We start from the raw sequence: 27,034 nt of genomic DNA on the forward strand, positions 1-27,034 counted from the left end.
CAGGACTAATCCTCAGACAGGGCTGCAGGTGGCTAGCCTGCATTTCCCCAGTGCATTTACTCAAGCTGACCTACTTAAGTGCAATTTTAAGATACTTTAAGTTGTACTTCACTTGAGTATTTGCATTTTTTATGACTTTATACTGTTACTACATTACATTACTACAAATACTACATTTCAGAAGGAAATATTGTACTCCACTACAATATCTGTCAGCTCTAGATAGTGGTTACTTTTCAGATTTACATGATACATGCATGAAATACAACACATGGTTAAAGAGCAAACCACTGGTTCATGAACCCTCACAAAAAATCATAATCTACTTGAGGCCTCTTGTCACATTTCAGAGGACAAAGTGTTGTTACCAGTTTCAGAGATACTTTAGAAATATGGTTTTTCAATAAGAAGCCCAGGCTATTATTTGCTTAAACCACTGAACTTACCAGGCTTATATTTGGGACAAGTCATATTGTCATTGTCATCCTATTGTTTATTTGAACCTGTATGAATATTACTTGTATAAAGTTAGGCTTTGAATAACATATCAATTACAAATCATTCATTTGCTCCGACAGACAGCACATCAGAGAAAGTTATGACACTTGTTTCACGGCACCAGAGGATTACTGCACCCAGCATATCGACACAACAACACAACAACTATTGAACTGTGGAGAATCCAACCGAGCTAACGATCTCCGTATTGACAAAACAGCTGTCTAAGGTTAGCTTTTGTGGGTAACCAGCAACCAGGTGGTTTCATACAACCAAAGACCTTCTGTGGAAATGAACTGCCTGGCTGACTAGGTGTCTAATTGAGACAGCCGTTTATTTGTCAAAATGTGTAGCCACACCAGGATAGTAAAAGGAACTGGGTGCTGAATTGGAACTAGGCTTTTAATTAAAGATTTACGTTATATAATAATGTTCACAATTTGAATCTTCAAAGCACTTTGTACCACTTTAAAAAGGTGTGTTCTGATGCATTACGTGGCTTTGGCATTATTCAGCTCTGTTGATTGTTGTCCATGTTTACAGTGGTAGAAAGTAACCAAGAAGATTCACTCACGTATTTGGGTACAATTTCAGGTACTTTCACATTTCCTTGTCATTTGACTTAACTCAGCCACATTTCAAGGGAAAGTTTGCACTTTTTTCTCCAACTGGCTACTATTCAGATTAAGATGAAGAATAAAGCTTCGTGGACAAAACCAGGGAGAGCAGAAGTAGCAAATAAAAAGAGACGCCTAAATAATATTCATTTCCTGACTAAAACTAAAATCTATAAATTGGCTTTATCGATCACAATCACAGAAACACTTCCCCCCTCAGCAAGGAAAAACAAAATGCAAAGTCAACCTCAAAGCAACATTTCACTTCTCTGAATTTTTAAATCAATGGTCTATAATTGCAAAGGGACTTTCTAAATTGAGCAACTTTGATTTTTCCTTATTTTAGGTATGAAGGTACAGATATGAAAAACTACAAAAGTTAGCCGTCACTGAAATATAACACGGCACAGTTTGTGGCACAAACCTCCTGCTAGCATTTATTGCACGTGAAAAGTGGGGACAATGTGTAGTAGATTACTGTAAAAACAATACAAAAAACTATTAGGACAACAGAAGAGGGATATGAATTGGCTCGATTTGTGATTGATGTATTAACCTTGCTAACAAAAGCTAACATGAAATTAGCACATTATTATTTCAGTGTGTGCAAAACATTAACTTTACAGATGTCACTCCTGGACTAATGTGAAACAGTGAATAATAAACTATGAATATAAAGCAGTGCAGCATAGCTTAACAACTAATAACACGGTCATCTGGCAAGGACAAATCTACATGATGGATGCGTGATGTAACGCCTGACCTTTAAAGTAAGATTGACTAATCACATCAACTCATTAACAAAATGACAATAAAATTAAAAACAAAAAAAGATCTTTTATTAACAGTTTAGAAACACAACATTGTTTGCATCTCCCATTCCTTCCTTTTTTTCTTCAGTTCCCCCCTTCAAATAATCCAGAGTGCTGCAAACACAGACGCACACAGCTGACCCAAAGTCCTGATCCAAGTCCCCCCAACCCCGCTGCCTGTTCTAACGGGAAAAATGGAGCCAACATCTCAGCAAGAATCTGCACCACAGGGCATGTCGAGGTAAAGAACAGTGACGACACTAACGCACCCCCTCTTCTACAACGTTTAGCAGCTTATGAGACTTTGAAAACATGGAGTTTGTCACTGAAACACATTCAAGCACTTCTCAAAGGTTGTATTAGCATCAGTCGGAAAACTAATTCATCAGTCATTTTGGTTTATCCAGCCAGATCAGAAAAATGATAGGAGGCAGATATATGGAGACACTCTGTAAATGCTGAATGATCCCTGTTTGGCAGCTCAGTTTTAGAACTAGTTCAGTGTTTACATACAGAAGCAGTCAATCAACTCTAACTGCTACATGATGGACCCAAACATGCTGCCTTTGTTGCTCCATCAGGCGAGGTTATCATGATTCTATTCAGCCAATAATTAGGTGAAAAAAAAACAAAAAACTAAATGAACAACAGGGGGTGTATTATGTTGGATGTTAAATCAAATAATTATAGTGAAAAATGACATGTACAATAAGTGACTTAACACTAACGGAAACCCTTGGTAGTTCTGCTTAGAAACAGGTAGTTCCACTATTTGCACGTTCATACATGATGCACATTTCTGCAAGCATTTCTGGTCAAGTATAATGTCAGCCATCGTTCTCTATAGTAAACATGTTAGTAGAATCTAGTCATTCTGATTTAACAGCCACTTCTGAGTTGTTGCCTCTGTACCATGCCAACACATCCTCATTCACAGGGTGTCAAAAACGGCAGCCTGGTCGGAGACCCTTTGGCTTCTGTTACCTACGCTCAAGGCACTTTACAGTATGTGTATGAGACACATCTGCTTTCAACTAACTTCAATGTACTCCCGTTCGCAGCAATAAGGTAGTAAAAAGAGCGAGAAAGTCTGAGTAATTGAGGGTCAAACATACACTGGACTTTCACCCAGGAGGGTTGTGTTGTTGCTGTTTGTGTCCCGTGTGAAACCAATTCAACTTGAGTTTTTTTTAGCCATGTAATAAAGTTACAGAAAATGGATGATCTTTATCAAAGCCTAACCAAGCTGTTTTGTTGCCTAGCTCTAAAGTTGTTCTGGCTGTGAAACCTACACTTACCGTAAAGACGGAAGTTTATTTTAAAAGGCACTGTACCATGTGATGAGCGGAAACTGACAGGGAAACTAACAGGTCCAAAAGTAACGTTACAGTGGTACCTAGAGCATCATAGTTTGAAGCATAGGGCCACTAACCAAGCTGCTGTATTTGACTAGCTGAGAGTGAGAACGTGTTGACCATGCTGCCATATTTATAGTTACATCATATTTATAGTTAATATAATGATTCACCAGGTTAAAGACATTTTCCATTCAAATCAGCTGACTGATATTTCAATATAGTTTTAAACATACTGTATGTAAATTAAATGCTTCTGCCACTTTACCATGTATGCCTACAAATTTTATATTATATGACCAATTAAAATCTGGATTGGGACAAAAAAAAAAAAAAAAAAAATATCCACGAGAATCCTCCAAAGGACTCTGACCAACCCCTCACCCACCATTGTGATCAACACCATTAAGGAGTGCACTTACTCAGCGGCCATGAAGAGTCAGTAAAGGTGCAGGTGTTAGGACAAATACTAATCTCACATACACATGCCATGGTTGAGCACGCAGTGCAAAGGACAAAGCAGGACGTAAAATGCTTGTGAATGACAAACCAGAGTAGAACAGCACTCAGCCTTGTCAGATGTCCATATAGTACTGCTGATGTCAGTTGTGATCATCTGTTGGATGTGAGAAGGTATTCTGTCTGGACCTGCACCGATAACGTACGGATGCAGTCTTGGGGCTTTATTTTTGTTGAACTGCTTCTTCGTGGTGTTTAAGTGCCCCCTGCTTACAGAATCCATGAAAGACAAAAGAGATGAACAGCACACGAAAGGAGGGGGGGGGGGAATGAGTGGTCTCCAGTCCTTATCCAATCGGCTTCCAGCAGTTCAATAAACAAGGACATAAAGACAAAAAATAAAGAAAAAAAAAACAAACTGAAAAAACAGAGTGAGAAGGAACTTGAACATTTATACACTGTCAATAAATAGTGATTTTTTCCCCCAGTTCCAGCTGTTATAATTCATCGTCTATGTGGTTTTCAGGTTGGGCATTCTCCGTTGGTCCTGGAAATGAGGACAGAGAAGGAAACAAATGAACCAAGGAACACTTTGAGGTAAACTTTATTATCCCAAATAGGGAAACTGGGTGGTCAAGGTGCAGAAGTACAATAACCAGTTCTAACAAAGCAAAATACAAACACAGCTAATTCATCAACCAGTCTACGCTGCTAGTGCTGAGAAACTCTGGCCCACGTTTATGGATTCAATAAAGGCACACAATAAGCTATTGTTGAGGTTAGCTGAGACTGAATCACTGCAACATTTGAAGGGCCTTGGCTGGATGTAAAACCACAAATACAGACCTGGTTCGTCATTTTATCATCTTTGCTGGTGTTAAAATATTCACATCTTACTATCAAGCATTCATATCATTCTTGAAATGTAAGACATCAATCATATGTATTCTCTATTGCAAAGCCTGGGCTGTTATATGTAACATCTGAAATGTCAGTGAGAGAAGAATGAGCTTTGGCTTAGTGTACATCAGTTTCAGCACCGACAGCAGACTGCTGCCTTCTCCTACTATGATAAAACTGAAATGGTGAAACCACATTATCAACTTGTCAAAATGTAAAACACATGCTCATCAGGATGAGAGGAGAATGTAATGCAGCATTTTACTGTAATAAATAATATCACATTGTCATGTGCTTTTGAGCAGAGGGGTGTACTGAGAAGCGAGATTAGTGGGAAAAGGTTTCAATGTCCAAGTGGTGGCTCTCCCTCTCTGGTGGCTAGATTGCCATGGTAACTTATGCTGCACGGCTCACCTGCTCAGGGGTGTCTGACTGAAATCTGCTGAAAAGTGCCTTTTACTAAGCAACTGCTTTGGAAATAACGCCACTCTACAGTCATAGTATGCCTCAATTAGTACGAAATCACCTGATCGAGTTTCTTTGAGCTCACCGTGATCATTTTGAATATTTGTTGGATTTCACAATTAAGGGAATTTAAAACCAATGTTACAAGTGTGACATGTGAAGAAGCGGAATGCATCGGCTGAAATGAAATCTTGGAACCAACTGTTTATCGTCTGACAACAATTTAACTTTATCTATTAGCTGCTTCTTTTTTGAGCTTTCTTGATTTCCTGCACAGAGTCTCCCCTAAGGGGCGCAGCAGTGTGTTTGACAGCTCTAGGGCAGGGGTCTGCAACCTTTGCCATTAAAAGAGCCATTTTTGACCAAAAATAATTTGAAAAAATCTGTGTGGAGCCGCAAAACATGTTTGAGCCTTATAATCAAGGTAAATAGCCTATTATGTCTAAATTAGCGTATACTTATGGTCTAAATAAGCATTTGTTAATATGTTTAACCACAAGGTGGACACTGTGCAGGGCACTATTTATGATTATTTGGTACTTAAATTTTGCAGAGCTGGCAGTGAGAGCAAACAAATCTGTCCACGCACTACTACATTCTCTATTTTATTCAATTTACTTTTTTGGATTTGGCATCCATAGCTAACCAGCCACTGCTATCGAGGTTCAGCAACATTTGGATTCATAGAATGAATTTCCATAGAATTCTTTTCTCAAAGTCTCAAGGAGCCACTGGACAGGGGCTAAAGAGCCACATGTGGCTCTGGAGCCACAGGTTGCCTACCCCTGCTCTAGGGGATGTTATGGAGGAGTTATTGTTGCCATCCAGCTTCTCTGATTAGATAATTCACATTAAGATTTTTAGATGGAAACATGGAGGAATAGCTCAGTGTATAGTGCGAGTGTAGAGTGTGTGGTCGAGTAAGACAGAGAGCATGTGAATGAGCTCAGCAGACAGACATCGCAATTATCTGCATGACATTTAATCACCAACTAAAATTCATGATTACAACAGCCTTACTATAAACTGAATAACACAAGTATATTCAGTTTACTGCCATAGAGGAGTAAAGGAACCAGAAAATATTTACATTGAAGAAGCTGGGATTTAGATTTTTTTTTATTCTTTGAAAAATTACTCAAACTGATTAATCAATTATCATGTTAGTTGCCAATTGATTAAATAGTTGGTGTTTTCTGTGCAATATAACATTACAAAAAGACACAGGACACGTGGTGCAATAAATGACAGGAACATTAGAGGAAGATCAGAAGACAGGACAACTGAATGGTGTTAAAACATACAGACACTGGGGCGTTAAGACAGGTACAGCACTGTACAGGACAGCTTACACTGAAAGGTTGAGTTTGGCAGGTGCTGTGACATGACACATAAGATTATGTGAGTTATGTTTGTAGTCGTAATAATGATGAAAATGGAGGACATTGGTGATATTAGTCTTGTAGTGTCGTAAGCTGACCATGGCCAGCATACCACAGAGGGGTGACACCATCAGCCAGGCTAAGAAATTAATTTAGTAGTTGACAACCAAGCAACTTAAGTTTTTAACATGGGAACCTACATGCATTCAATTAGTGTTGCAGGAAATCAGAGCAAGAATATTTTATTTGCAGGGCTGTTGTTGCCCTCACTGAACTACTGAATATGTGTATTAGTGTTCTCTGGTCATTTGCCCACGCTGGCTCTAGAGGAAGCCTTCTATAAAACTGTAGGTGGTAAAACATAATAGTTCACTATATTATTATTTCGTATGACGAGATATATATGTACATATATATGTACATATATATATATATATATATATATATATATATATATATATATATATATATATATATATATATATATATATATATATATATATATATATATATATATATATATATATATATATGTACAGGCCAAAAGTTTGGACACACCTTCTCATTCAATGCGTTTTCTTTATTTTCATGACTATTTACATTGTAGATTCTCACTGAAGGCATCAAAACTATGAATGAATGCATGTGGAGTTATGTACTTAACAAAAAAAGGTGAAATAACTGAAAACATGTTTTATATTCTAGTTTCTTCAAAATAGCCACCCTTTGCTCTGATTACTGCTTTGCACACTCTTAGCATTCTCTCGATGAGCTTCAAGAGGTAGTCACCTGAAATGGTTTCCACTTCACAGGTGTGCCTTATCAGGGTTAATTAGTGGAATTTCTTGCTTTATCAATGGGGTTGGGGCCATCAGTTGTGTTGTGTAGAAGTCAGGTTAATACACAGCCGACAGCCCTATTGGACAACTGTTAAAATTCATATTATGGCAAGAACCAATCAGTTAACTAAAGAAAAATGAGTGGCCATCATTACTTTAAGAAATGAAGGTCAGTCAGTCCGAAAAATTGCAAAAACTTTAAATGTGTCCCCAAGTGGAGTCGCAAAAACCATCAAGCGCTACAACGAAACTGGCACACATGAGGACCGACCCAGGAAAGGAAGACCAAGAGTAACCTCTGCTTCGGAGGATAAGTTCATCCGAGTCACCAGCCTCAGAAATCGCAAGTTAACAGCAGCTCAGATCAGAGACCAGATGAATGCCACACAGAGTTCTAGCAGCAGACCCATCTCTAGAACAACTGTTAAGAGGAGACTGCGCGAATCAGGCCTTCATGGTCAAAGCTGCTAGGAAACCACTGCTAAGGAGAGGCAACAAGCAGAAGAGATTTGTTTGGGCCAAGAAACACAAGGAATGGACATTAGACCAGTGGAAATCTGTGCTTTGGTCTGATGAGTCCAAATTTGAGATCTTTGGTTCCAACCGCCGTGTCTTTGTGAGACGCAGAAAAGGTGAACGGATGGATTCCACATGCCTGGTTCCCACTGTGAAGCATGGAGGAGGAGGTGTGATGGTGTGGGGGTGTTTTGCTGGTGAAACTGTTGGGGATTTATTCAAAATTGAAGGCACACTGAACCAGCATGGCTACCACAGCATCCTGCAGCGACATGCCATCCCATCCGGTTTGCGTTTAGTTGGACGATCATTTATTTTTCAACAGGACAATGACCCCACACACCTCCAGGCTGTGTAAGGGCTATTTGACCAAGAAGGAGAGTGATGGAGTGCTGCGGCAGATGACCTGGCCTCCACAGTCACCGGACCTGAACCCAATCGAGATGGTTTGGGGTGAGCTGGACCGCAGAGTGAAGGCAAAGGGGCCAACAAGTGCTAAACACCTCTGGGAACTCCTTCAAGACTGTTGGAAAACCATTTCAGGTGACTACCTCTTGAAGCTCATGGAGAGAATGCCAAGAGTGTGCAAAGCAGTAATCAGAGCAAAGGGTGGCTATTTTGAAGAAACTAGAATATAAAACATGTTTTCAGTTATTTCACCTTTTTTTGTTAAGTACATAACTCCACATGCATTCATTCATAGTTTTGATGCCTTCAGTGAGAATCTACAATGTAAATAGTCATGAAAATAAAGAAAACGCATTGAATGAGAAGGTGTGTCCAAACTTTTGGCCTGTACTGTATATCACAGACAACATTCAACAAAGAATATGAATTCCTTTTTGATTTGGCCCAAAACTAAACACAGCTGTAGAAGTTGCAGTTATCCTGTTAGAATAAACAGTAGACACTGAGAGTGCATCGAGTGATAAAATGTATTAACTTACAAATTGACATCATTTATTTAGAGCAGCAGTGTTGCTTTTTGCTGTAATATGTTTTTATATTCTTCATACGTGGAAGCAGACGGCACATGATGAGTGAGTTAAATGATGCCAAACACCCCTTTTGATATGAATACACACAGAGCCTGAGGCAGAAAACCTGGGATATCAAAGCAAGTTGACAGCCATTATCTTGGTGCCATTTATCTCTGATTGAGCCTTTAGGTTTTGTCTTGGCGGGTAAAGGCAAAGAAAGCCTGTCCCTGTCAAACTTGCTTTGCAGTTCACCCCTTCTGGAGGATGAATGATCTTGTAGATGTATTAAGAGCTATCATTCACTGACTCATACCTCACCTGGACTTTACATTCTTACTGGATAAAGTGACAGAATGATGACAAGTTAATGTGATCCATGACAATAGTCTAGCAGTAATGCAATGTTCCATTTGTGTTGAGACTGCATCAGTAAAAAGTTCATTCAGTTCAGTGGTGAGTTCTGAGCCTGTAGTTTAGTGTTGTATTAGACCTAATTTAATGTGTTCCAATTATTTTGTCCACCCCCTAAAGTTCTCCGGCATCATCACCAACGGGTAAGGCAGACCGACCTGTAGTTGCTGTTTCTTCTGTGGGCTGTGATTGGCTGTCTGAGTCGGTGTGTAAAGTGCTCTCTTCAGTGGGTGGGGCTTCGCCCGGCTGCACCTCCTCTGGGCTTTCTGCATTTGAATAAAAAAATGCATGGGACATTATTGTAAGCATTATTACAGTTCAATTTTGTTTCTTGTTCACAGGGGAACAATAATAGTCACATGTGACCCACCACTCTTTGTGTCTGTGCTCTCCTCTGTGGGAGGGATGACTTTCTCCTCCGCTGTGCTGTTGGCCTTGCTGCTTTTCTCTGAGCTGGTGCTGTTCTTGGCTTTGGCTTTAGCTTTTGGCTTGGCAAACTTGGCCTTGTTGAGCAAGTAGTTCACCTCTCGATCCAGCAGGGCCAGCTTAGACTCAATGTCTTTGGACAACAGGATGGGCCGCTCCTTTGGAGAGCGTTTCTCCTGCTCTGCTACCGTCTCATTCTTCCACGTCTGGAGTAAACAAAGACAATTTTACAACTTAAGGTCAGTTTACTTTATACATGGAGAACTACTCAGGCTGTGGAAACAGTTATAAAATGTGTTCTGTGGCACTGGAAGGACCTTCTTAAGTCTGAGAAAATATATAATGTCATAGTGATGCAATCAGAGTTATCTTAGCCTGAGCTTGAAGACAATAAATCTATAACAGATATTAAGATCTGGGGGAATAGAGTTTGATAGTTGAAGACATTTGCCAGGCAAGAAAAGTCATTACACATTACGCTTCCAGTCTCTAGGCATGCGTGAGACAGTCGACCATCACAACAACAATGGCGGACTCCCGAGCTCTGCTTGTGCTGCTCACCCTATTGAATTTATCAACGCTTCCCCATCATAGTGTAGATTTACTGTAACAACTCCTCGTCGTCCGTCCAGACAAACGGTTGTGCGGTTGCCATTTTGTTTGTTTATACATCGCCGCTCTGTAGAAGGAAGCATAAGCATCACACCGCCAACTACTGGCCTGGCATGTATACTGCAGCGTTTCTGCGGATCCGTGTGCACAGCGATTGTTATCAAAACGTTACTGTCTAAATGCGGAACTTTTTCAAAACGAAAATGAAAAACGATTCTGTTTCCAGTGGATTGTTTTCGTGTAAACATGGCCTGAGATGTACAAGCGTAGAGGCACCTCAGCGTAGGAATGTGCGTTCAGTTGCATGCCATACTTCTTGTCTTTCTATCAAGCTCGCTCTGGCCTGCACCCTCTTATAGCAGTGGTCAACATTTTGGCTGCAAAGGCCGCCTGTTCTAAACATCATGAAAAACACTGCTTGTATTATCAATTTATTTTTGGAAAGCCTAAATTTTATATTTGAGAAAACAGAATTGGAACAATAGTCTGGAAACAAAAATACTTTTCCATACTCTTTTCTTTTTTTATACTTGTCCATACCTGGTAATTTCTAAAAAGAAATTCCATATTGCATAGGAATATGGTTTGCTGAGGAGCAACACTTCTGTGACACCTCCTACCCCTTACTCCCCATTCCTGAATTTCACCCAGCTGGTCACCCTATTCACCACCTACCGTTGTTTCATTGATCACTTTCTCCAACATATTCAGCTCGACTTCAGTGAAAATTTGGTCATCCTCTGGAATCATTTTGGCACTCCTTTGAAAGCAAAAGAAAAATGAGTTAGTACAAAAGCACTTGCCCAACACCAAATCTTTACATCTCCAGCTTCTTGCCGCCTTCCTTTCAACACTCACCTCAAAAAGAAGCTGGAGGTGTTGAGTATGCTGTCCAGGGCAGCCAGCCGGTCCGGCCACTTACGTCGCTCCTCCACCCTGAAAAACATGTCCTTGCACAGGCTCTTCAGCTGCGAAAGCTTCTCTCTCAGCTGCTTGGTAGTGGCCGTGTAGCCTTCCTCGTCCATCCACTCCGACGCCTCGCTCAGCTTGGCGGAGATCTGCTCCTTGTCCTCCTCTGAAACCACCAGCTGGTAATCCTCCTGGTACAGCTTGTCCTGGAGAAAGAACAAAAAGTACTGTGTGTTATTTCGGGAGTGGGCACAGATGATGTGGTGACATATGACGGTTATACTGCATCTTTTCTCTCTTGCAGCCTACTTCCTGATTGTATCATGATATTAAGTCATTAAACAACAACAAAAAATCAGAAAGAAAAAAAAAAAAATCAGAAAGCTTGTTTCTTCTTCTTGTAGCTTACCTGTGTTTCAAAGATAAAAGCTTCCAGACTGTTGAGTGACTTTTCCCTTTCCTGTTTGGCCAGGTCCCTGTCTGTCAAATCCTGCAACCTGAAAAGACAAGATGACGTGTTTTAGCCAATAAACCTGACAACCAAACAACACAAGAGCTTTAAAAGGAATAAAAATTGCTGCTTTACTTCTTCTTAGAGGAAGTGAGATCATCTGCAGTGGGGTCGAGGATGTCGTTGATGATGAGTTCCACTGTGATGTCTTCAGAGATTTTGCTTTTTTTCTGAGGTTTTGCCTTCTTCTCCACATCCTTCTCTGCCTCAGTGCTTCCAGATTTCTCTCCATCCTTTTCCTCCTTTGACCAGCAGAAATGAGGTTAGTTTCATACCAAGTCTGTAAAAAGCTCTTTTTTTATTAGATTTTTACCATTTCATAGACTAGTCTACATTAGCTTGAATTCATGTCAAAGACATTCAAAACATCTCAGAAACATTACATGTGACAGATCTTACCTTGGCATCAGTCTTGCTGCCTGCATCGTCTGTCTTCTCCTGACTTTTCTCTTCACCTGCACTTTTCTCTGAATCCTCCTGCTTGTCTTTGGCAGCCTCGTCCGTCTTGGCCTCACCCTTGCCCTCCTCGTCCTTGCCATCCTTTCCAGACTCCGGAGGCACTTCCTCCTCGTCCTGAACACGAGAGATCAGGGAACAGTGTCAGCTGCAGTCTTGGGCCAGGCATTGTCAGTTGGTAATGAAACTGTACCAGAAAAGCTATGGCAAGCAGGTCAGGCTGTTTATCCTAAGTGTGAAATCTAGAGTTCATACGAGCCTTATTGCATTTGCTTAATAAAAATATCCCTGACCCTGACTAACTGACTGTGTCATGAGCTGCAAATACCTGGACAGGTTCAGTTACGTTTGGAGCAGGTTCTGACGATCCTCCTCCAAACAAAGTGGAAATTGTGTTACCCAGTTCTGAAAGAGAGCCAGTTGTTGGTTCAGTTAGTCAGTCATAATATGACTGCATGAATCAGTAAGAAGGCAATTCACATTACATGTTAAACATGCAATCCCATCAAAGTATTACTCCTGTATATTGTTCTACAGCTCCTACAAAGCAGCAATCAATGGAGAAGTATCAAGTAATGTGTGTGAGTGTGTGATTGTTTGGATGTTTACATGAGAGGCAGTGATAATGGGTCTGTGTTTCCTGATTCTGGAAAGGTTGGTGTGTGTGGAGTAAAAAGGAGGCTATGAGATATGTCGCAGAGACAAAGATATCATAATACTAATGTCATGTAGTGACAGGAAGTATATGATGTAATAGCAATATCATTAAAATAATAATAATAATGATATAATAAATGAGGTAACAGAATAAAAAAGTAATATGATAATAATATAATAATCATCATAATATACACAATACCCCTTATGTTTTTTCCTTTTACACTTCCATTGCTAATTTACCTCAAGATGCCTTTTTTTCCCTGGTAATCTGAGATGTTATTTCACTCAGTGTAGCCCTAGTACCCTGTTGCACTAGAGGGGTTTTACATTGAGAATAAATGTCTCAAAAACACATCTAAGACCAAATCTCCACCAAAATAGTCTCACTTTGCACTGCCTCATTTAAATGAAACTTCCACCTGTTTCTTCTCTCCTCCCACCTGTGCACCATGCACCAAGAACAAAATATCACATAAACAGGTAAAGAGCATACCAGGTTCGGGAAAATAACAGTAATAACAGCTGGAACACTGGGCGTTGCGCCTACATGAAAATAGGGCCCGAATTGCCACTCTTCTAACACTGATCATAGATTTTGGACGGCTGAAGTTACAGATACATGTTTGCAAAACCTACTTGTTAATGTTGATTCCTCTTCTTTCTCCTCCACAATAGTTTCAAACACAGACTCCACCTGTGGATTACAACAATAAAATATTCATTTTATTGATAAAAATGTTTCGATTCTGTGATTTCATATAAATGAATGAAACTAACAAACCCTGATGCTTCTTTTCTGCTGTGTATGTGCAAGTGTAAGTTATCAGCTGTCAGTCAGCATGACTGTTTCATTGTTCAGCACAAATATCTTGTTTGTTTGTACGTCTGACATACCAGAAGGTAAAAACACTCAAATACTGTGTCCTTACAACAAAAAAGAGCTAACAGTCATTAGTTTAATTGTGTGAAAGCTCAGCAGGAAAGCCCAATCAGTCAAAAATTGTAACTGACCCGATCCAGCAGGAGCACCCCACTTTCATCCATGTTAAAATGGGCTTTGATGCCTTTTGACTCAGCGTCTGCGTGCTTCTGAAAGCTGTTGCCTACTCCAGACAGTTTGACTGTGGTCAGGTTCAGAGAGCCAAACACACTGTGAAACACAACCAACGGAGAGAAAACAACATTCAAATCATGAGGGAAACAGTGATGGGTCAGAGCAACAATTTGGTAGGAATCATACATTTAAACTCCTTTACAAGCCATCAAAGTCAAGTCAAATACCATAATACAAGTTTTCTGTAACCCCTGGTTTCTCCTAGTTGTTTTTTTAAATCACTGTCAGTCCAGGAATGAAACTATCAATGCTTAAGTGGTGCATTTGTGTGCATAAAAATGTTTTCAAGTGCTCCTGGAAGCAAAGAAATGCTCAAGCACACAGCTGACCAACCTGAGGTCTTCCTGACTCAGGAAGCTGAGGTCACCGTAGTTGATGTAGAAGGCAAAGTCATCGCTGTAGCGGTTGAATGTAATGACCTTGCGCTGAGGATAGGGCGCCATCCTCTGGAACAGGATACGCTTGTTGTGTTTCATGGATTTGACGCCCTCCTCCTCCGTCTCTCGGGTGAACTCCACCTGACGGAGTTAAAAAGCATTTAGTTTGTGTTAACATAGCTTGTATTCGGGATTTATTTTCTTATTCTGCAAATGTGAAGAATGCATGGCATCCTATTTATATTTTATTCCTGTTTAAAAATGCTACACAAAAGTGTACAAATAAATACTGCATGTTCATTTTGGACACATAGTTGAATGTTGTTAAAATTCAGCTTCCCAACCAATGATTAATATCATTAATCTATCAGCAAAGCCATTAGAAAATTCAACAAATGACTTTCAAAAGTGATGTTAATTAAATTTGTCTCCAGCAGCATGAGGCAGTGAACAACCTGCACTGACCTGAATAGGAAAGACAGCTGCGTCTCGGACTAGGAAAGGTTTGACCTTGAAGGCCTTGCTGAGGGCAGCAGCCTGGTACACTGCACCCATGGCTGCTGCCTCGTCTGCGTTGATGTTCTTCCCCAGCTCCTCTCTGCGTTGAAAAAAACAAAACAAAACAAATCTTAATTACAGCTGCAGGTATTCTTAATTCCACCAAACCTGCTGAACTTAAACTCAACTTTCTCTAATTAAACCATCAACGAAACAATGTGGAGTCAAAGTCCAAGTTGTGGAAGAATGTAGTTCCTTCTGTTCAGTTTTGAAAGTAAAAGTTATTCAAATGAGAGCAGTAGCTCTGTGGTTAACACTTACTTGCCCACAGCTTTGAGCAGCACTTCCTGAACCTTGGGGACACGGGTGGAGCCGCCTACTAAAATCACCTGCTCAATTTCATCCTGTTGGCAGAAATATAAGTACTCAGATTCACAGCAGTAATACAAACATCCTTTCATTTATAGTCACTGCTCAATAGAAATTTTCAGAAATTAAATAGACTTTGCTCTACAGTAACATTTCATTAGTCCACACCTCAAGATGGCAAATGACCTGGCTGACGTGCATTGATTTTAGATGTTCTCCCCTTCTCCTCACGCTGAGGTTATTGATGGCCAGAATACTGAAGTAGTGGAGCCCTACAATCAACAGTCAAGAGTAATACTGACATGTTGTAGAAGAAAAGCCAGCAGCATCTCTTTTGTCTCAGGAAACTCTCTGAGCTTCATGTTGACAGGACCCTCATGATGATGTTTTATTGATTTTCTATTGAGTCTGTGCTCACCTTCGCTTTTATCTGCCAGCATCAATCTCTTAGGATCAAATATAAAAATGCACTCAATAAAGTGGTCAATGTCTGCAACAGAATAACAAGCACTGCACAGGAAACTCTACAACAAACAGTTATACAGTGGTGGAAAAAAGTTTTCGGACACCCTTAAAATTTTACACAATCTCAAATATTATCATGAAATATTTGTGGAAAAATCTTTTTTGTGTTTCAAAAGGTGTGGCTGCATTAGACAGATACAAACAAATACAAATTATGTTGTTTTGTTTATTGTTTACAAGAAAAACTAACAAAACTAAATTCTTGACAGTTTCAGTATGTCAGTTCTCAACATTGTCGGTATCAAAGTCAACAAATAACAGAGAATGTGTTCAAAACTGAACAAAAAATAAATAAATCATCACATCATCAAATTAATATTTAGTAGTCCTGCCATTGGCACGTAGTAGAGCTCTAATCCTGGCTGGCATGTTCCCCACGAGCCTTTCACACTGTTGAGGGGTAATCTTGTCCCATTCTTCTTGAATTACTGCTTTTAATTCTTCTAAATTCTTTGGTTTATGATTTGAAACAGACCTTTTGATAATCCACCACAGATTTTCAATGGAGCTCATGTCCGGGGATTGAGCTGGCCACTCTAAGACCTGGATACTGTGCTCCTGCAGCCAAGCTCTACTGGCCTTGGATGTGTGGCAAGGGGCATTATCTTATTGAAACATCCAGTTTTTACCTCGACGGAACAGTGCACGTGCAGAAGGGAGCATGTGGGTTTCGAGAATGGTACAATACTTGGTAGAGTTCAATGTGCCATCACAGACAGTGAGATGACCAACACCAGCAGCACTCATGCATCCCCAAACCATGATACTGCCTCCACCATGCTTGACAGTAGGTACTGTACATGCTGGAGATAATGCTTCGCCTGGCCTTCTGCGTACCCTCACATTAGTAGGAGGAAGATAAAGCTGGAAACTAGACTCATCTGACCACAAAATCTTCTTCCAATTCCTGGCTGTCCAGTTCTTGTGTGCCTGGGCCCAACAACGCCGGGCTAACCTCTGTCTCTCATTGATCAGGGGCTTCTTGATAGCCTTGTAGGACCTTAAGCCATGACCTACAAGTTGGCCACGTACAGTGCGGGTGGAACACTGGACACCAGTTTGGTTTGACCACTGCTGCTGAAGCTCCTGTGATGTCATTCGGTGGTTTTGCCTGCACATGCGGATCAGGATGCGGTCATTTCTTGCTGAAGAAACCCTTGGGGCCCAGATCTTGGTTTGTCTTCCAAGCTGTTGGTTCGTCTGTATTTCTGCAGAGTGTAACCAACTGCTGAAGGACTGCATCTGCACTTCCTGGCTATCTAGCGGCAGCTGTACCCTTCCTGGCTGAGAATCTTTATCTTCAGGCGTGTTTCCTGTGTTAGGTTCCTTGTTTTAGCCATTTTTGTGTCTGAAGAACTTTCAAATGTGCTGGCTTTATGTAGACACGGAGCTTGGCAACAAAAATTGTGTCTTTTAATAAAAAGAACGACCTTCATCACTGGTACAAAAATGACCCAATACTCAAAATTTCTTATGTATTCTTTTATGAAACCAATCAATTTTAAGTTTTTAATGGCATTTTTAGGATTTATTTAGTATTTTGGCTGTGACTGTACTAAAAGAAATTGCACTTGAAGACCTAAGAGTGATTCTTAATGCAATATTTCACAAATGCATGGGGTGTCTGAAAACTTTTTTCCACCACTGTATAAGGAAGCAGAATCCATGCTGTATGATTGTTCCCATCCTTTACATCAATAGTTTCGGTTTCTGCTATCTGGAAGCCTCCTCAGGCTCCGCTAGCTAAAACCAATTTATCCTGTATAGCCTCTGCCATGTCCCTCCTACATTCTGGGAGGAAAGGCTAGTTATTTTTAAATGGTTTAAATTAATGTTTTTTTAAATTTCAATTGACTAATTAATTACTTTAACTAATTGACCATTTTTACTGTGTATTTATGTTGGTCTTTGTGCTGTGTTATGTGCTTTGTGTTTTATGTGTGCTGCAAATCCAACTGCTCCACTGAGAGCAAATATAGTTAAACAGTTTTCCCAAATGAGCTTTGCTTTTGTACCACTTATCATTTTGTTTTTCAATCCATCATTGCATACTTAATAATTATGGTATAATTACAGTATACTATATATACACTCTATATTTTCAGTTACCTTATTTCAATTAAGCAAAAGGGAAACCAACAAATAGGAATACAACAACAAATAAGAATACACGCACAATAAGCCCAACCTCGGCAACAGAGAATCAGAGAGGTCACAACTCTAATTGATCCTATTTTCTGGCCTGTATCATTAAAGCCTTTAAGCATTATAGAGCCAGGATTAAAAATGCAGAATATCTGCCCCCTCCTCAGAATTGTGCAGAATGATTTATGTGCAGAGTTTGACACAAGAAGGATGTTTTTACATTCATCTGCTTACGGGGGAAAGTTCTCTGTGCTCACACTAAATCTCAGTTTAACACACAGCCGCAAGTTGGAATTATTATAAGAATATTTAAGTACTCAAGTACTTGCAAAAAAAAAAAAAACCAACAAAAAACAAAACTGGGTACAAAATGAACACACAAGCCAAAATGTGAAAGGGATTAGGGTTAACCTTACTTTCTGCTCTGCACAGACTGTACAGATCAGCTATGATGCACAAGTTTAACATTACATAGCTTGCACTGCACATTCATTTTGTGCATTTTGTCTAAGTATTTCCAAACATCACTATTATGCCTGGTTGTCATTCTGCCTGCACTGACTTCCACATACTCGCATACTTATGCCCATCCCCAGTTTGGAGGCCAGTCGTGGTACAATATGTATCTGACCCAATGTGTGGTGCAATGTTTCCCACAGGACAGGAATCTAAGTTGGGGTATTAAAAATATTTTTCAATACTCATCTGTGTGAAGAAGTGAACATCCAACGTCAGAGTTAATTACTAACGAGCAGAACCACACGGCCGGGCTCCACCGGCTGCAAACCTACGTCACGTCAGCGTAGCGTCGCGGCGTATTCATTTGGGCTCCACTGACTGCGTACGGAAGCGACACGTAGAGACGCCAGCGGGGTTGTTTACTGTTTGCCGAGCCGAGAGGCTGCATGTAGGCTGCATGAAATGTTAAAGCATTTTCCACATAAGTTATTACATATATTTGAGTTATCTACAAGTTTACTGTTTGTCATCTACTCGCTTTCAAATGTCCGCCACGGACATTTACTCAATGTCACGGATAAACATGGGTAAATGCATGGAAAAAATCATCACATATCACCTCTGATAATGGTTTATTCATTTAAAAACACATTGTGCTCCTTTAGCACACTATTTCATATAGTTTTTATCTGCTGGAGGGTCGCGTAGGGGAGCATAGCGCGACAAAAATAGAAGAGTCGCGTAAAATAGAGAGTTGTCGCGCGACAGACGGGGGTTGTCATGCCGCTCCCGTTGCCAGTGGAGCCACTGTAATTGATTAACAGGGTGACGAGCTGCTACGGGACTCGCGCTGCAGTTAACACTACTAACAGCGTGAGTTAATGTCTCTGCACATGTTGAGCTTCCACCTATGTTAATACAGACACAGGCTAATAAAACAGCTAATATAACATGATGAGTTAGAGTTGTTTGGACCACTTTTGGACTTGTTTGCCCACATATTTGTACCGAGAGGTCTTTGCGTCCGTTCTGCTACTACGTCTGCTTCTCCTTCTTCTGGTGGACCAGGTGCGTTAAGTGCGTCTTTACGATGCATACCGCCACCTATTGCACCGGAATTGTAACGAAAAGCTACATTCACAGACACTGAGTCCCATTATAATGTTTATGAGCGAGGTCGAACAGGTAGCTCCAAAAGCAGAAAAATCTATATGTGGCGGAGATAATTTATTCGTGGCGCACCGCCACAGATAAATGAATGTATGGGAAACACTGGTGGTGTGAAATCATGAAACTTCCAGTGAAAATAGACTGAGAATGGACTTTTCACTTTTCAAATGACGAAGACATCTTGTGTATAGCAGTTAAATTTCCTTTGTAATAGTTCAATTTGATGTGATATTGTTGCCCAAAAGTGTTGTAAGAAAAGTCAGGAGCGCCTTCAGTAAGTGGTGGGCTGCAGGACAGTATTATGTCATATGTATATATGGTAATCTATCTAGCTTTTCTGTATCTGCAGTGCCCTACAGCCAAATCTCCCCACAGGGATCATCAAAGTGTCATCTCAATCTGTCATGTGGGACAACCATGAGCCACGTAATGAGAATACTTACCAGCTTCATTTCTGCGGTGGAGAGGGCATCCTGCACGGGGCCGGGCACTCTTTCAAAGAGATCCGCGCACAGCTCCTCAAACTCAGCCCTGGTCACCTTAGCTTTGAAGTCAATGTCATCCATCAAACCTTCCACCTAAGAAAACACATATTCTGTCACTGCAATGGAACTATATCCAAATGCTAAGATTATCTGCACAGAAGTCTGTATCACTGATTTCTTATAGACTGCAACATTTTTAAGACCTTAAGACAGTGAATTTAAGATTCAGATTCAGACAACTTGATAGTACTGTATTTGAAGTCATTTTCCAGACAGATTATCACCTTAGTTTTAGTTCTGACATACAACATTGAGACGCACAACAAGCAGGATGGACTGAGGGCTGCAGGTTTACGTCCCTGGACTCACCTGAGCCATGAAATCCATGTTCGCACTAAGCACTGTCTTGAGCCTCTGAGCTTCTTTCAGGAGCTTGGCCATGGCCCGGTGGTTCTCCCTCACATCTTTCTTGCTCTTCTTCTGCCCGTTGAACAGTTTGGCAAGGTGGTCCCGCAGTCGCAGGTCCATCTCAAAGCCCCCCAACCCTCGGTCAAACCTATAGCCAGAACAAGAGAAACATGCAGTAGTCTAAGGACTGAATTATCACCTTAAAAAATGTGGTTTGGGAGCTTTAAATCAGTTGAAAAATCAAAAAGCAAGAAGCATTTAAAATATTTTATACTGAACGAAACTTCAGGGCTCAACAGTAAGGATTGTTCAAGTGCACAGGGCAAGTAAAATGCCATGTTGGGCTACTTAATCTAGCAACTCACTTGCCCAAAAAATAATTAAACACACTGTTTTTTTCTGGAGCTGATGATGGAATTAATGAAGGAGTGCAGAGTTGCACATGTGCCGTAGCACTGATTGGTCTTTGTTGTTATTTGATAACTGCAAATAAATAAAACTATTTGTATAGGGGCAATTAAAAATGACTTTGTGCAAGAAGAACCCTGACCCACTTAACTGATCTGGTGAGTGAAGAAAAAATAAAACATTAACACTGAAACCTGCCTAAAAGGAAAAATAAATTACCAACAAAACTCAGTTTGGATGATTACAACAAGATAATTATTCCTTTAGACTCAATCACCTCTACTCTAAGCCTGAGTGGGTGATCAAGTTTTGTGAAGGTTGGATATGCACCTAAAATTCAACTACATGAGATGCAAGATTCTGCTTTTATCTTAGCATATTATGTACTAAACGAATCCTGAGAAGCACATCAGCAAACATGCAGCAGTGTTTGGCTCCTGGGGTCTGCAGTGACACCTGATAACTCAGGTTTTACAGTATCACAAAGCCAGCTCACTTTTAACTGGGGCAGATCACCATGGTAACCTGTGCTGCACAGCTTCACATATTAGATTTCTTCCATCTTTCATCCCTGACAGGGTTACCAGCAGTGGAGACGTTCCTACACTCTTATTCAATCACTGCAGCTCAGGATGACATGAAGACAGCTTGGTGAGAATTAACTCTTTAGACTCAATGAGATGACAACTGGAAAGAAACGTTGACCCACTATCGCCCCATGGGAAAATTAAATTATATTATGCAACATTTCAATCAGATAGACCTCATCAGGGGTTAACTTCCCCCCACAGACCTGCTGTATTTTAGTGCTCTGCTTTAGCAACAGAAAAACATTCACATTCTAGCTGTACAATTATATTGAACACATTCCACCTGACTGAGCGTCCCACAGGTATCACTGTTTGATTTCATTTCATATCATATTAAGTACTTCTCTCTGATGACATCCTGTGTGATTGTAATTAACAACTCCTGTTTCACATGAGCATGTTCAGAGCTGCATATAAAAACAGAGTGTACAGAGCCAGTTGATAACCAGCTTTATGACTGATATCAATTGAGTTAGGAGGTGAGGCTCAATGCAGCCAGACTAAGCTGGACTTGCCAGGCCCCCAACTAACTGCTGTTTTAACAGCACAACCAATGTGTTTCCCTTCCTCTTATCTTGAAACCACATTTAGGTGTTTTTAACCACTAAAAAAATATTGCATATTTATTTCTGTATTTGCCTGTCCACAAGTTCACAGCTGCTGCTGTGTACAAAAAAACTTAAGTGTTGATGCCGCCAGTGTTACACCTCGGAGGCAGCCTTTATGCTTCTTTTAATGTCGGCCAACTACCTAAACCTCAGCTGGAGATGGATATCTTAGCATTTTGTGTATGTGGTCTGCTCTCTGTGTGCACCTTCCTGTTTTCTGAGTTTCAGACAGGATGAAGAGAAAAGAAAAATACAATCGACAGAAAGTCTTGTGAAATGTTTTGCGTGTTTTGCTTCAAATCTTTAGAGAATATTTTAATATGTGCACGACTCAGACTAAAGTTGTAAGACTTAAGAATGTTCTTATATTTGAAAAGTGTGTGTCTCCAAAAGCCAGAATGAATCTGGTTACAATTTCACATTGACAATTGAGCATCGCTTTGCATTACAGATGCACATAACACCCTGTAGTGATGTTGACAATAAGACTCAATGTGACAAGATTTCATCTGGGTGAAGGCTCCAAGCATACAATATGTACCTTTAGGAACCTGATTTTCAGAGGGTGTTTCATGTTTACAGGTCATGTCAGCAAAACTGAAAGGTGAAATTAGGGGGCGTGTTACACGTATTTGAATGCACTATGTCTGTGTTATTTTATATTTATTTCTTTAAAATACATCATACCAATGGACACTACCCACGTCTTTTATGTGCACATCACCAACTTTTTACACATTTCAAACCTCTTTAAGACAGCAGGCCTGATGGTGAGAGACTGTTCTCTCTGTACCATCAGACACAATTAACACTTCATGGATCAGGGGACTCACCCGACACCTCGGATCTGTAACTGGGGCTGGGTGCCAGCCTCTTTGGTTTTGACTGTCTGATAAGTGACGATGGTGGCGGTCGTGCTGCCTGAGCCCATATCATAGAACATCACATTCTGAAAGGGAACGAGATCAGACAGATTTTATCCTGTTAGATATTTGCATTAAATAATGTCATAATTAGCACATAAATTCTTGGCCTATGGTCAAGAATAAACCAAAGTCTAACCAGTTTGTCCTTTAGTCTTTGGGTCAAGTTAGAAGAAATTTGCTTAAGGTATTCCAGAGATGTTGCATTCTAAATAATGGGACGGATGAACAGAAACCGAAAAACATAATACCTCCAGCCATGGCTGATAAAGGTGCAGAGGCATAAAAAGGCTCAGCTAATCCTAAACAGCTGGTCAATGCACTGATAAACGTGACTCAAACAGGGAGAACTAGTGCATTTGTTGGGGACTATTTTCACCAGCAGATTAACACACATTTGGTGCTGTAGTAAGTCTTTCTGGCAGCAGTATGGTGCATGTGGGTTTGAGTCAAAATAAACTCCAGTGCGTGGGTTCATGGTGATGAAGGAAAATGTCAAACAGTTCAACAGCGTGGCTTGTTGATGTGTTTTTAACAACAATGGAGCTTTATGGCACTGAGGAGGAAGAGACGCACAATAACTTGTGAGCTGATACGTTCATTGTTACGTGGGACACATAGGATTTGTTAAAAGATATAGATGTATCATCAGACTGATTCTTTAACGTGTATTTGGGAGTAATGCTGAACATGCACCTTCACTGTGTTGTCGATATCTTTCCTCCTGAAGACCCCATAGTTCAAGGCCACAGCTGTGTTGTCATTGATAAGCTGAAGAACCTTTAGACCTGCCATCTGTGCAGCCTGCAGGACTGCCCTGCGCTCTGCCTGGTTGAAAAAGGCTGGGACGGTGATCACTGCATCTTTGATTGGTTGTTCTGTGAGTTGTAGAGATTGGGAGAAGAAAGAAGAAGAAAAAAAATTAATATGCTCCACATATTCCAGTGTGTCATACAATGATGCATTTTCTTCCACGAGCAAACTGACCTGCAAAGTCCTGAGCCAATCCACGAGAATAATTGAGCACCATCCCGAGGAGCTCCTCAGGTGTGTACTGCATTTCTCTGACAGAAAAAAAAGCAAATTAGACAACAAATTAGATGCCAGTATTGTGTTTCTTTTGATAATCTATTGCAAGCAGGTGGTACTCTGGTACAAATGTTTCCATGACAACTACTATAGTACTCCTAAGGATAGCTGCATTACCTCATCATCAGTCATATTATTAGAAAAGATCTGTGATGATCAATAATGGGAAAAAGTATTTTCAGAAGTGAAAATCATAGCAAGCATCTCCACTGTAGGGCAGCACAGCCTGACACAGCATATTAGTGTACACACCATGTAGAGACTGAATGATAAACAGACCACCGTTATGACTTGTGAGGTCAGGGGATTACCATGCAGACTGTTTTAAAGACTCAATATTGCAAACTAAAAGACAAATTTTATAAAGCATTTAATGTATGATAGGACATTAAATCAAATGAAAGAGACTCACTCTGAGTTTTTAAAGCATACTGTGCCTCTGGCTGGGTCCTCCTGCAGATGGTGCTCGGGGAAACGTTTCTGGTAGAGCGCCACCTGGGGGTTATCATGCTTTTTGCCCAGGAGACTTTGGAGGTGTCGATAAACACTTTTGGGGTTCTTCACAGACTGAAACACGTCCAATATTTGATCATTAATAACATACATGGGAAAAAAAATCAGTATTATTTTGAGGTTATTTGAATTTATGAACTATAATATATATATAATATAGGACATTTGAGAAGAAGACGTACCACTCCTAGTGCATTGTCTCCCAAAAGTCTCTCATTTTCCTTGAGGCATACAGCCGTGGGTGTTTTCCTCCTTGACTCCCTGAAGAGAAGACAATAGAAATCATGTTCAACTCTGAAATGTCATTTCATGCTGTATTAATTTCATTTGCTTTGTACTTTGGTTGTCCATCAATAAATCATACTCTAAAAGAAATAGAAAGCTTGGTGTGGGCAAGTCAGATGTGTACGCTCACTGTACCACGGTCAGGACACGCAGTTCTACTCACTTGTTGAGAACAATCTCCATCGGCACACCAGGTTTCACTATCGCTACTTTCATCCACTCACTACCCAGGTCAACTGACATAACAGCTACAGTCACTGCAAACACAAAGACATGTGTCACTTAAAGTTGGTAAGGCAGACAGGTAACACCAAAGACCATGAGATACAGATGAGTTGCATAATTGATCTAGCTTATCGTCTTCCAAACCCTGATAAAATATAGCTGTATATATTTATCAGTGGGAACAGGCTGTAGCTGAACGGTCAGTCTGTCTTTACCAGTTGAATATATTTTGGATGACAGCACTGCTCACAAATACAACCAGGGCTTCTTGTTAGAAAAACGGTTTGCATAAGTTGATGGATCATATTACCTGCATGTGAAGGCAACATCGCCAGAACAAGGCAGAAAAGAGCAGCCGGCACCAGCTTCCTGCCCCCCATGACGAGCTGTAGAGATGAACAAATCAAACATTTATTATTATCATCAACAGAGCAGATTTTCACATGTCATCACTTGTCCATTTTTTTAACAAGTGTGTAAAAACATCAGCTTTAAACCTCATCACACACCACCATCAATACAGAACACATTTAATCCACTGCCCATCCACCTGCACTGCAGAGATGCTTTCTGTCCTGTGTTGTTGCTTGTCCTTTTTATTCATTATGTGGGAGCAACAAGATGATCTCCTACTTGAAAAATCAAACCTGCTCCTTTTGCTTCCTTTACAAGGATACTCTGCAAGTAGAAACTGGGATAATGACATCATACTCAGTCTGTTGATACGAGTCACCACTTGCTGTGTGTTTCCTCATGGTTCTCCAGTGTCAATATGGCTATGCTTAACTTCAAGCTCCCAGATAGTGCCATGGCTTTTAATCAAGGATATGCAAAGCAGTTTATGCACCTGGTCCCTCCCACAAAGGTGTACAGTCCCAAACACGTGGCATTAATATGATTGTTCAGTTCTGACATTGCCTAAAGCTGTGGCTGCTACAGGAAACCACTATGCCCTCAGAGAAAGGTATACGTTGAATTCTCACTGGTGCAAATGCAGCCCGAGATTGAAATTCAGATTGAGGACAACAAAAACCACGACACAGTTTGTATTAAAGAAAGAGAACATTGGGTAATTTGGAAAGGAACTTCTAGTCCCCGGTGAGACAGTGACGCATCAATGCAAAATGGATGCACAACTCAAACCCCTCATTACTATAAAACAGTAACGATTAAAACCAATAGTCTGAAGCATTTGGGACATCACTTGTAAGAAGTGGCTAGCTGTAGGAGAAGTTGCTGATATGTATTAGCTATATAGCCAAGTTAAATGCAACAATTCATGTTTAACGTTAATGTTACACTGTGAACAATTCAATTCAAACGCAACTGGACAGTGCAGACCACCTTTGGACCTTTCCAAATAAAAAGCTAGCACTACTGAGATGGAAGAAACAGCTTTAACATAAGTTGACAGCTAACGCTCCTGTTAGCTAGCGCACTGTCTGTCAACCATCAATATGAAAGCATGACTGACACACTGTGCTGTGGTGTGAACTTACCTCTCTTCAGCCGGCACAAAGCAAACTGTGAAGGGGCTACCGAGCGACTGTGCTTCACCGGGCGGGTTCTATGACGAGTTTCTCTGGTCTTGCCTTGATTCAGAGCCTCTTTGTTGTCACACTTGGTAGTTTCTGGTTCCCCTTATCACCGGCTCGCTGTCGGCAGTCGGGCCCGGAACGCGGCGTCACCTCATTGGATCTACTGAAGCCGCTGCTGGGGGAAAAACTAGCATCAAGTTAACAACTAGCAAACATACTGTTTCCGGTTAGCTTTCAAGCGCAAAGCACACCGTAGACGAAGTTTATCTTACACCAAACTGAAAATTAGTAACAAAAGTAAATGGGAATATCAGTAACTATGTAATGCATTCAAAAATAGCTGTGAATTTCGCTTTAAAAATAAGGTTATTATAATTGTATTGTGGCCCAAAAGATAGGGACCATTGTTTATTATGGGGGCAGGGGTGATGCAACCTCAGTGAGGCATGTCAAATATTTTTTTAAGCACTGAGGACGTTCTTACGTTTTTTATTTTG

At 40.5% G+C, this 27,034-nt stretch overlaps 1 protein-coding gene across 2 annotated transcripts; it reads right to left on the reverse strand.

The window, feature by feature from the left end:
- Positions 1 to 1,932: 1,932 nt before the first annotated feature.
- On the reverse strand, positions 1,933 to 26,682 carry hyou1 (hypoxia up-regulated 1). 2 transcript variants are annotated; one of them, XM_049591493.1, is made up of 24 exons: positions 26,499 to 26,682; positions 25,310 to 25,385; positions 24,938 to 25,031; positions 24,672 to 24,750; positions 24,389 to 24,543; positions 23,875 to 23,951; positions 23,584 to 23,765; positions 22,798 to 22,913; positions 20,320 to 20,506; positions 19,909 to 20,043; positions 15,119 to 15,201; positions 14,765 to 14,897; positions 14,256 to 14,440; positions 13,820 to 13,958; positions 13,445 to 13,502; positions 12,477 to 12,553; positions 12,092 to 12,265; positions 11,768 to 11,931; positions 11,591 to 11,678; positions 11,131 to 11,387; positions 10,948 to 11,032; positions 9,605 to 9,866; positions 9,393 to 9,500; positions 1,933 to 4,288 (listed from the first exon to the last, which is right to left on the reverse strand). In XM_049591493.1, exons 2-24 carry the CDS (start codon positions 25,377 to 25,379, stop codon positions 4,239 to 4,241), a joined length of 2,958 nt encoding a protein of 985 aa, XP_049447450.1. In that variant the 5' UTR covers positions 25,380 to 25,385; positions 26,499 to 26,682; the 3' UTR covers positions 1,933 to 4,238. The 2 variants fall into 2 exon arrangements, with proteins under 2 accessions (XP_049447450.1, XP_049447449.1); XM_049591492.1 differs by having other exon boundaries at positions 11,768 to 11,934.
- Between the last annotated feature and the right edge of the window lie 352 nt (positions 26,683 to 27,034).

This window comes from Epinephelus fuscoguttatus, linkage group LG12 (assembly GCF_011397635.1).
Source record: "Epinephelus fuscoguttatus linkage group LG12, E.fuscoguttatus.final_Chr_v1".
In the NCBI taxonomy this organism is placed as follows: Eukaryota; Metazoa; Chordata; class Actinopteri; order Perciformes; family Serranidae; genus Epinephelus; species Epinephelus fuscoguttatus.

Excerpts from the sequence above, each read along its gene's own strand:
- hyou1 (XM_049591492.1), bottom strand. The coding sequence starts at position 25,379 with ATGGGGGGCAGGAAGCTGGTGCCGGCTGCTCTTTTCTGCCTTGTTCTG. Across the intron at positions 24,751-24,937 it reads ATGGAGATTGTTCTCAACAA|GGAGTCAAGGAGGAAAACAC; the intron begins GTGAGTAGAACT and ends TCTTCTCTTCAG. Across the intron at positions 23,952-24,388 it reads GTATGCTTTAAAAACTCAGA|AGAAATGCAGTACACACCTG; the intron begins GTGAGTCTCTTT and ends TTTTTCTGTCAG.